At 43.2% G+C, this 11,910-nt stretch overlaps 1 protein-coding gene across 1 annotated transcript; it reads right to left on the minus strand.

The window, feature by feature from the left end:
• Positions 1 to 5,186: 5,186 nt before the first annotated feature.
• On the minus strand, positions 5,187 to 6,125 carry LOC112909325 (olfactory receptor 6Z7-like). Its single transcript, XM_025985215.2, has one exon. The coding sequence runs from the start codon at positions 6,123 to 6,125 to the stop codon at positions 5,187 to 5,189; it is 939 nt and encodes a 312-aa protein (XP_025841000.2).
• Between the last annotated feature and the right edge of the window lie 5,785 nt (positions 6,126 to 11,910).

An 11,910-nucleotide genomic window follows, 5' to 3' on the forward strand; every position in this document is an offset into this window, starting at 1 on the left:
GCAGGGCGCGGCCCCCTCTGTCCGGAGCCGCCAGCTGAGCTTTTCCCGAGGCCCCGCCGGGCGCGCGCGCTCCAGCCCTTTACCGAGCTCGGTAGTGACCCCGGGGACCTGGAGGCTCCACTGCCCCTCCTGCGGTTCTGCCCAAGTTCTCTGCTAAGCGCCTTTCTGTCTGGGTAGAATCCGGTGCGGATTTTTAAAGTTCCTGCTTCTCCGGGCCCGGCTTTCCTGTCCCAGGGGGCTTTTGCCGCGGGGCCTTAGCCCGGCTCCTCGCGGGGCCCCTCCCCCACTTGATTCCTTTTTATTTATTTATTTTTCCGTCTTCCTTCCTTGTTTGAAGCGCAAACTCTTCTCTCTGTAGCGTTCCAGCTGTTCTCTCTTTAGATCTCACGTCAAATTCGTAGGTTTTCAGGATGATTTGAAGGTTATCTAGGTAAGTTGGTGGGGACAGGTCACTTGGGGGCCCTACTCCCCCGCCATGTTGCCCCGCCCCCTCTGATTTAGCATTTAACATTAGGCATCTTATGCATAAAACACGTCTTTTCGTCTCTAGGCTACGGATTGCCCATAGGCAAAATGGTGACGATCATGCTCACCCACACGAGTTCCCATGAAGACTACATGCTAATCAATGCATGTAAAGCACTTACTCCAATCCCCGGTACTTACTAGGAGCTCAGTAAGTGGTAGCTATTGATCGCTATTATTGAAACCTGTGAAATGGAGATCAAATACACTTCTCGGAGCTGATGTAAATATAAATTAACAGAGATGTGTACAGATCTAGCACAGTAGTGGACACACAGCAATCAGTGAATGTCAATTCTTTCCCTTGAGAGTAAAAACTGCTTAGCTCTGACACTAATATAGTTCTCATTAACTTTATTATGAGTCCCTCTACTTTTTTCATGCACCACTAAACTGGGACCTCATTGAGAGACGGTACTCTGTCATTTATGTCTGTATTCTATGTAATGAAATGTTCGTTGATTTTGTGAGGAAAAGCCTAATTAATACCTGGACTCTGACCTGGACAAAGTTTTTCTTTAATGCAAATTGTTTTAACTTTGGAATACTTGATCGTGGGCTATATAAGGATAACTGGTAAGAGGGAAGTGGTAGAGGAAGGAAGAAAAGTCTGGGATGGGGTTGGCCTGTAATGGACCATAATGTGATTTATAAGCCCTTTATTGATGGATATTTTTATAGTTGTCCAGTTTTTGCTAGGGCAAACATTGCTTCCATAGATATACTGGCATGCTTATTTTTGCCCATGTATAGAGATATATCCATACAACACATGTAAGGAAGTAGAATTATTGGTCAACATACATTTAAAATTTTTATACATGTTACAAAACTACCATCTAAAAATATTGCATGGATTTACATTCCCATCGAAGATATCTGAGAATGCTTGTTTTATACCCCTTTAATCATACTCATTTGCTTAAATTGTCTCCCTTTTTTAGAGCCCATAGCTGAAAAGGGACACTACAGTTACCATGCATATTTGTGTGCTTATCAGTGATGCGGCTGAATCAGGAGCATGCTGCTATAAACTACATCTCCCAGCATCCTTTGCACCCTGGTATGACCATGTGACTAAATCTTGGTATGACCATCTGACTAAGTCGTGACGTGTGGACAGCAGTGATGCATATAAATGCCAGACCTGGCCCTTCAAACCTTGGATGATGGTTCTCACTTCCTCTCCTTCTCTCTTTCCCTGCTTGTCTACAAATAAAATTTTAAGTGGTGAGCCCCAAGGCTCTGGAGGATAACAGGTGTTATCAGGAAAGACCCTAGGTCCCTGGGCAACTGCAGGAAGGAGAGCACCCCTTGGCAGGCTGCACCAAATTAAGGCGCTGGTGAGAAATAAATCTCAGCATGTTGAGGTGCAGAGATTTGGGGCATCTGTAACAGCAGCAGATTGCATTGTGCTGTCCTTTACGATCCTCTTAGACTCACCCCTTACTCCAGCCACTGTTACAGGCTTTGATGAGCTCTACAGAAGGTAACTGGAGAGTACACCATGTCCAGTCTATGCCCAGTGATTGTTTCAACAGGACCAGCAGAAGACCCACAGGAACCCACTCAGCACTCATGGATCTGCAGCTCATAGGGCTGAGTGAATAAAATACACATGATGCTGGAAGAGAGAAATAAAAGGGACACAGGTTGGAAAAAGAAAAGAAGAAACATTATTGTTATTTGCAGATAGCATGAGTATTTATACTGAAAATCCTATGGAATGTGCAAAGTTTTTGTAGCTAATATACAGGATTGTGAAGATTGTAGGATACAGGACAAATGCACAGAAACCAATTTTGTTTCTGAATACTACATGTGGCAATTGGAAAGTAAAATTTACAATTAAACATACAAAAGTATTGAAAACACTAAATACATGGAAATAAATTTAACAAACGATACACATGCCCTCCACAGTAAATGGTCTGAAACACTGCTGACAGGAAGGTTAAAGATTAAAGTGCTAACTACTGGAGCAGTCTAAGAGTCCATCCCTACGTGAATGGATAAGGATAGGTGTGGTGTGTAAGTATACACACCTGGGTGTGCACACATACATACTCACTCGAATATTATGCAGACATTAAAAGACAAAGAAGGTGAGATCATGTTATTTGAGGCAACATAGATGGACCTGGAGGGGATTATGCTAAGTGAAATGAGTCAGACAGAGGAAGACAAAATACCACTCGATTTCACCCCTGTGAGGAATCTAAAAAATGAAAAGGAATAAATAAACAAACAAAAAGCAGAATCAGACCTGCAAACACAGAGAACAAATGGATGGTTACCAGAGGGGAGGGGGTGGGGGGTGGGGTAAATTGGTGAAGGGGTGCAGGAGGCGCAGGCTTCCAGTTATGGATGGATAAGTCATGGGGATGAAAGGTACAGCACAAGGAATATGGCCAATGGTATTGGAATATGTTGCATGGTGACAGATGGCAGCTACACTTGTGGTGAGCACAGCAAAATGTTTGAATTTGTGGATTCACTGTGTTATGCACCTGAAACTAGTGTAACATGGGTCAACTACACCCCAAAAGATTTTAAGTGCCAAATAAAGGGAAAAGTATACTATATTTATGATTTGAAAGACTCAGCATTGTGGAAAATATCAATTCCCCCCAAAATTATCTCTAGATTCAGTGCAATAATAATTATAATCTCAAAGGTAATTTTTATAAAAATGCATAGCTGAATCTAAAATTTATATGGTAATGTAAAGAGCCTAGAAAAGCCACCGCTATCTTGAAAAAGAACAAAGTGGGAGGACTTAGAATTCTGATGTTAATTCATACAGTTACATCCCAGTAATCCCGACAAGCTCATATTGGTGAGCTAACAGACAAATAGATTGATAGAGAATAAAACAGAGTCTTGAAATAGAGCCCCATTCTTATCCTCAATCTGATTTTTTAAAAAAGATTTTATTTATTTATGCATGAGAGACGCGGACAGAGGCAGAGGCACAGGAAGAGGGAGAAGCAGGCTCCCTGCAAGAAGCCCGATGCAGGACTGGATCCCAGGACCCCGGGATCACGACCAGGGGTCACAGGCAGACGCTCAACCACTGAGCCACCCAGGCGTCCCTACTCAATCTGATTTTTGACAAAGATGCAATGCAATTTAATGGGAGAGTCTTTCCAACAACCATTTTCGTACAACTGGATTATGTGCGGAAAAAGTAAAGTTCAACTCACACCTCACACATGCACATGCACACACACATTTTTTGAGTGGCATTATACACACAAATTAGAAAGCTAAAGTTATAAACCATGTAGGAAATGGTTTTATGTGACAGGGAAATAGGTAAATTTTACTAAGCCGTCAAAAGTAATAACTATAGGGCAGCCCAGGCGTCTCAGAGGTTTAGCGCCGCCTTCAGCCCAGGGTGTGATCCTGGAAACCCGGGATCAAGTCCCGCGTCAGGCTTCCTGCATGGAGCCTCTTTCTCTCTCTGCCTGCGTCTCTGCCTCTCTCTCTCTCTCTCTCTCTCTCTCTCTCTCTCTCTCTCTCTCTCTCTGTCTCTCATGAATAAATAAATAAAATCTTCTTTAAAAAAGTAAGAGGTATAAATTTAAGTACTGATAATTTAGATTTCACCAAAATTGGAAGCTTCTATTTACGAAAAGGCACTATTGGGGTGCCTGGGTGGCTCAGTCCATTAAGCATCAGCCTTCAGCTCAGATCATGATCCCAGGAGCCTGGAATCGAGCCCTGCATTGGGCTTCCTGCTCAGTGGGGAGTCTACTTCTCCCTCTCCACCTACCCACTGCTCATGCTCTCTCTCACTATTTCTCTATCAAATAAATAAAATCTTTTAAAAAATGCATATAGGAAGGGCAGGTGCCTGGGTGGCTCAGTTGGTTAAGTATCCAACTCTTGGTTTCCACTCAGGTCATGATCTCAAGGTCCTGAGGCTCAGTTCCATGATCAGCACAGAGTCTGTTCGAGATTCTCTCTCTTTCCCTCTGTCCCTCCGCCTGCTCATGCACACATGTGCCTTCTCCCTCGCTCAAATTAATTAATTAATTAATTAATACCTTAAAAAATAGTATAGATGCGTAATAGCTAGTACAAACGAATGGGGAAAAGATTGAGATAAAAGCCCTATCTTAATTATATATATGCCATATGGCCATGTCAAAGGCATAAATCTATTTCCTTTTATTTAGTCACCCCAATGTTTACCTCAGAATGAATAAAATGTACCTAATCCATCCACTTGGTGGATATTAGGTTGTTTCTGATTTTTTTCAATACAAAGATGCTGTGAATATCTTCCTATATATCATCTATCTCTACTTGTGGGAACCATATAGAAACATTTGTTAATATTTGTCATTCTAAGAATAAAATGATGGGGTTGTTAAATTTGGATTTCTAGGTTTACTAATAAAGTTGACCATCTTGTCGTGTGAGTTACCAGCCACTCATCATTCATCATCGATGACTTGCTTTCTCATAGACATTGTTCACTTCTTCCATGGGTAATTCAGATTTTGTTACTGATTGAAATGAACTCATTGTTTGTGAGATGGGAAACATATTCCTGCAGTTTTTCTTTGGCCTTTCAGTATTATGTTTGGAATTCCGTGGCCATAGAAGTTTTTCAATCAGGAGATGAGAGGTCCAGTTATTCAAGACCATGTTCAAGGCCAGTGGAGAGTTTTCCGAAGCACCACATGGACCTCTTTGTTCCTCAGGCAGTAGATGATGGGGTTGCACATGGGCGTGACTACCGTGTAGATGACTGACAGCACCTTGTTGAGGTCCATGGATTTGATACGGCTGGGACGGCAGTAGATGAAGAGGGCTGCTGAGTAGAAGATGCCCACCACAATCAGGTGGGAAGCACAGGTGGAAAAGGCCTTGCGTCGGGCAGCGGCTGATGGCATGAGGAGCACGGCCACCACGATGGCTGAGTAGGAGGCTAATGCTACCAACAGTGTTCCACAGAAGATGACGATGGCAGAGATGAAGTCCACCAGCTCCGTCAGGGCCACGTGGGTGCAAGACAGGTTGAGCAGAGGGGAGACATCACAGAAAAATTGGTTGAGGACATTGGGGCCACAGTAGGACAGGCTGGCAATGCAAGATGTCTTGACCACTGAGACTAGCAGCCCCCCAATCCATGAAGACAAGGCCAAGCCCAGGCAGACCTGGGGCCTCATGAGCAGTGGGTAGTGGAGTGGGCGGCAGATGGCCACGTAGCGGTCATAGGCCATGGAGGCCAGGAGGGTGCACTCCGTGCAGATGAGGACTATAAAGAAGAATAGCTGGGTCATGCACGCTGTGAAGGGTACATGGCAGGGTCCAGTCCAAAGCCCCAGGAGCAGGCTGGGCATGGTCACTGACACATAGCACATCTCTAGGCAGCTCAGGTTACCCAAGAAGAAGTACATGGGCTTGTGGAGCTCGCTGTGACTGCAGATGAGGTAGATGATGAGGGTGTTTTCCAGGAGGGTCAGCAGGTAGAGGGTCAGGAAGACAGCAAACAGGGCATTCCTTATGCCCGGTCTTGTGGACAAACGCAGCAAGACAAACTCCTGGACTCTGGTCATGTTGCCCAACTCCAGAGAACTCTCCATCTGCAGAGAGACAAATAAAGTGTATTCACGTTCTGGTCTCTTCAAAGACACTTAGTTAGAAAAAAAATAGGGAGTATGTTCACAGTGAGTGAAACCCTAGGACTGGGCTAGCCCAGCTTCTGTTGGAAATTGACTTTTACAGACAAGCGCTGAATAGACTTTGGAGAATAGACAAACTCTGAGCATGAGATCACCGTCATTACTCTGATTGGTCTTACTAGGTCTGAATCGTTATATAATCAGACTGCCTGAAAATTGGGAGAAAATCACTGGCCTCCGATGAGGTTGTTACAATGAATAAAGCAGTAGATGAGAATTGGTAGAGCAAATAAGAAATTAGGATTGTTATTTCTGTTCCAAAAAAGTTCTTTTTCCCCCTCTTCGTATACTTTGCATAGGAATTTGGGAGTATTTTTTAAAATCTGGAGTAGAGCAAGACTGCCTTTGTTTGAAAATGTTCCTCTTCTCAATGCAAATTTATTTTGATAATTGTATTAGGCTGTAGGTCACCAATGATGGTGTTCAAGAAGAGCAAAGAGGGAGGAATCCCCCAAAAGACTGACATGTCTTTCAGCAAAGGTCGCAAATAACACTCATTGTATCAATGTGAGGGACTGCAAATACACATAGGTGTTATTTTCGCACTGATACATTTCAGAAATTCGAAGAAGCTGACAGGAAAACAAATTGTTAAGACACAAGAGGATATATGATCTCATACTTGATACTTCCACAACTCATTGAGTGCCTTGTATGCATTATTTACTTGCCATCAATCCTCCTTATATACATTGGTTTTATGCCCTAAGACAGGTATGGAGCCCAAACAGATACATTCACTTGCCCAAGACCACACTGCCAGGACATAACACAAAGAAGGTAACACAGCTGGGCAGACGTTTATGCTGTCTAGTCCCATTCCATTTCATCTTCACAGTCAAGCCTGAAAAGTCTGCACCTGGGACATGGGAAGTAAAGAGCCGGCAAGTGATCCAGCTGGAGAATTCTTCTGACTATAAGGCTATCTATCATTCACAGAATTCATTCAATGGCATTCACTGAACCTCCCTTTGTATGCTAGCTCTTGGGAATGCATGGGTAAAGAAGATAGCCCAGGTCTATGGCCACTGACTTCCTATGAGAAAGAGTCGATGAACGCACAAACCAGCACCACCACCACCACCAAAAAAAATTCCAAGTTACAGGGGGCCCTTAGATAACAGTTCACGGCTACATAAGCAGAAATAATTGAGGATAAACTAATGACAGAGGTCAGTATCTGCCAAATGTTCATAAGGAAGATGTTTACCCTGCACAGCAACGTTAGGGATGAAAGGTGGCCTGAGAGCCTCTCAAAGTATGTTAGCAGAGACCTGTAAGACTCAGAGCATCAGAGCCTTCCAAGAGGCCGGATTTGTAGAGTCTAAGGTTCTGTGCAAAGGCATGAGGATCATAGGATAATTTTGCCCTGAGGACATACATGTGTTGTGTATATTACTGCACGAATGTAGGTGGGCAGCCAAGGATCAGGGGTGTGACTCCACCGACTCGCTTTAGAGCTGTCAAGCAGAACTTGCACCCCAGTAAACACTTCCTGGATTGGAGTCCACTCACCTTTCATTTCCCATTCCATCCCAGTCCTTCCCCCCAACTGAGATTTCTTGCTCCCCCTCTTTTTGGCTCTGCGTCTGATCTTCATTATCCTCTTATCCGTATCCACTCAATACATACATCCTCCAAAGATCCTTTTCTGAATTGCCTTTCCTAACTTAGGACTTCAGGCGAACTAAGAGATCCCTGGATAACCTGCAGCAAAACCAGTGACTGCAACCCTGAAGGCACATTAGCGTCCCAAATCCCAAAACTAGATATTCAAAAATATCTAGATATACCATCTCAAAAATAGTTGTTATCCAGGAATTTTTTGCTAAGACTGTGTGTGCTAGGTTCGAAGGAGATATGGTGGTCAGTAAGAGAACATTCCCTGTCGCCACAGCAATCTGGGCCATGGAGCTTTCTCTATCTGGCTCTTTGAGCGTTCTACTTAATTTCTGTTGTGTGTTACTTAAAAATATAGATAACCATCTCCCTCCTGGGCTATTTAATTTCCTCACTGTCAAAAGAGAGACAACATAATGTTGTGGCTGAAGCTTGAGCTCAAAGTTATACGGAAGTGGGTTTCAATCTGTTGTTCTAAATGAAACTCAGAATTCCTCTCATGAGAAGACAGACCCTTGGCTGGTAAAGTGTTTAACGGTAGTTATTTATTAAGTAAGGGGCTTTGTGCAAAGAAGCAATACACCAAAAGTGATGGCTATATGGGCATGAACCAACCTGGTATTAGCCTCAAAGTGTTCAAGAACTTCCAAGCAAGAAAGTCACTCAATCTGTTTAAATCTGCCTCATAAATTAATACACAATTATGGATAAGTACTAATTGGGGGTTACATCAGTTAAAAGTAACTGAATACTTTTCTAAAGCATTCAAAGTCAGTACCTGGTATACTTTGGATATTCTATAAAAGAAAGTTTCTTTCTGCTGTTCCTTGTCCTCACCGCCAAAGAATAAGATTTGGTCTCCGCATATGATGGTCAAAGGACAGCAGCTTCAGATCCGTTCTTGCTGATGCTGCCCCTGGAAGAGGCTCAGATGCTCAGGTGCATTCAGCTCCTGCCTGGAGGAGGAGATGTTGAAGTGTAGAGTCACTTTTCAGTCCACCTTGGAAAGCTGTTGCTGGTCCTGAATGAGGCATCCACTTCCCCACCCTTGTTTCACCTTCTTCGTAGTTCTGAATGCTCTAAGTTGCTGAGTTGACTCTCCTCATGGTGAAAAGGAAGCAGGGTGCCAGCTTAAATTGGAGCTCTGGACCTCAGAGACCTCCCCTGGTCTCTGCAGACTTGGAGAATAGTTGATGGGAAAAACACTTCTGGGCAGCCCGGGTGGCTCAGCGGTTTGACGCCTGCCTTTGGCCCAGGGCATGATCCTGGAGACCCAGGGTTGAGTCCCACGTAAGGCTCCCTGCATGGAGCCTGCTTCTCCCTCTGCCTGTGTCTCTGCCTCTCTTTCTCTCTCTCTCTCTCTCTCTCTGTGTGTGTGTGTGTGTGTGTGTGTGTGTGTGTCTTTCATGAATGGATGAATAAAATCTTTAAAAAGAAGAAGAAGGGAAAACACTTCCCTGACACTCTGTGGAGGTTAAGGGGAGGAGGAGCCTCAGAGCCACTCTCAGTTCAGGCCATCATACATTGACTGATTTCTTCCCAAATGCCTTGTCTTGTGTTTTGGTCCTGGAGTATAAAGATAAGTGGTAAATTGTTCCTGCCTTTGGTTGATGAGTTTGGTTATGGAAACACATGTTCATAACTTGCTCAGGAGAAGACTTTCCAGTACAAATTAGAGGCTAAGACAATGCTGCCCATTGAAAGTAATGGCAGGAATGGGTATCTGCATCTCTGTGTTCATAGCAGCATACTCACAAAAGCCAAAAGATGGGAACAATCCAAGTGTACATGGATGGAGGCAATGATAAGCAAAATGTAATACATACAGAGAACTGAATTCAACTATCCATAAAAAGGAAGGGAATTCTGACACATGCTGCTACTACACAGATGAATCTTGAAGACTATGCTAAGTGAAATAAGCCAGTCACAAAAGGACAGATATTGTGTGATGTATGAGGTGCCTAGAGGAGTCAAATTCCTAGGAAAAGAGAGTAGAATGGTGGATTCCAGGGGCCAGAGGAGAGAGAAATGGGGAGTTAGTGTACAATGGCTACAGAGCTCCCATTTTCCCAGATGAAGTGTTCTGGAGATGGGTGCAGTGATGGTTGCACCATAGAGTGAATGTGCTTAATGCCAGAGAACTGTCCCCCTAAAGATGGTTAACAGGGGCAAATTTTATGTTATATACATCTTTCCACAATTAGAATCATTATAACCTTTATATCCACCCTTAAGATATTTGTGTGACTCTTTCCACACCTTTAACCTTGCTCACACAAACATCCAGAGATCCAAAATACAGTGACTCCTGAGGAACTTTACCCAAACTGTTCTTTCTGACAAGAGATTAGCTTTTCTCACAATGAAATTCAATTCAGCCCTTTAAATTTCACATGAAACTTCAGTCTTTGAAAAATATTAACCTTCTCTCATCTCTAGCCACATAGAATTCGTTCCCTTCTCTGATAAAACAGGATGGTGTGATGTAATCACTTCTGGGACCACGTGGGTGATCGGTCAGTGTTGGTTAAACACCCTCCAAATGAGGTTGTGGAAATGTTCTGTAGAGTTGAAGCCTGACAGATGATATTTAGTTCTTGACTCAAATCTCATAGCTGCAGGACTTTCATGATTTACTCCCATTCTGAATCTCCCTGTAAGATAACCCTTCCTTCTTCCCAGGGTCATCGAGAGGATAAAATTATTTAATGCATATAAGTCTCTGAGCTCAGTGCAAATTAAATACCCCACATTTGGAAGCAATATTATTATTATTGCCATGAGACAGGTATTTTTTTATTTTTTATTTTTTATAAATGTATTTTTTATTGGTGTTCAATTTGCCAACATATAGAATAACACCCAGTGCTCATACCATGAGACAGGTATTAAACCAAAACATCTTTTGGAAAATTATATTAGCAAATATGCGTCACATGTCCAGTGTGATGATTGACACTTAGTAGATATTCAATACATACTAGTTCATCTCCATCCCAATGCTCAAAATAATGACTTAGTGCATTGCTACTACAACGTCCTTCACACTAAATTGTAACTTTTTTATCTTATGTGTCCTCAAGGAGTTATTTCAAAAGAAGAAATTTGCCTTTTCTTTCTGTGTCCACAGAGGCAAGCACAGGTCTTAACTCAGTGCATACTCCAGGGATGTTTGATGACGGGGAGGGGGTAGGATAAAACTAGAGGTCTGCTTTCCACGTCCTAGAAAGTTCTAGGTCTCATTCTTGACTTCAGAAGGCTTTCTCATGATACATCCAGGGATGGAGGAAACAGGAGGTACGAGGAGGGATCTGGCAGAATGGTGGCCTGGAAAGAAGTGTCCCAAAAGTTTTTTGTGCTCTTTGGTTGTTGGAGGGTCTTAGTTGGAGACTAGAACTCAAAAGTCAGGGTTTATGAGGCCATGAGGTTCTTAAGTCCAGTACCAATTGGGTCATGTTTTCTTTCTTTAAGATTTTATTTATTTATTTGAGAGAAAGAAAGAGCATGAGCAGAGGGGCAGTAGGACAGGGAGAAGCAGACTCCCCGCTGAGCAGGAAGCCCAATGTGGGGCTCGATCCCAAGACCCTGAGATCATGACCTGAGCTGAAGGCAGATGCCCAATCAACTCAACTATGCAATTGCCCTGGGTCATGTTTTCAGGAAGAACCTGAAACATTGGTGAGAAGGACAAAAAACCCAAGAACATCTTGAGAAGAGTGCGGGGGGGGTTGTATATTTTTTTATTGGAGTTCGATTTGCCTACATATAATGTAACTCTCAGCGCTCATCCCATCAAGTGCCCCCCTCAGTGCCCTTCACCCAGTCACTCCATCATCCCACCTACCTCCCCTTCCACTACCTCTTGTTCGTTTCCCAGATTTAGGAGTCTCTCATGTTCTGTCACCCTCTCTGATATTTCCCACTCATTTTCTCTCCTTCCCCCTTTATTCCCTTTCACTATTTTTTATATTCCCCGAATGAATGAGACCATATGATGTTTGGTCTCCGATTGACTTACTTCACTCCGTATAATACCCTCCAGTTCTATCCAAGTTGAAACAAA

This window comes from Vulpes vulpes, chromosome 1 (genome assembly GCF_048418805.1).
Source record: "Vulpes vulpes isolate BD-2025 chromosome 1, VulVul3, whole genome shotgun sequence".
Taxonomy (NCBI): Eukaryota; Metazoa; Chordata; class Mammalia; order Carnivora; family Canidae; genus Vulpes; species Vulpes vulpes.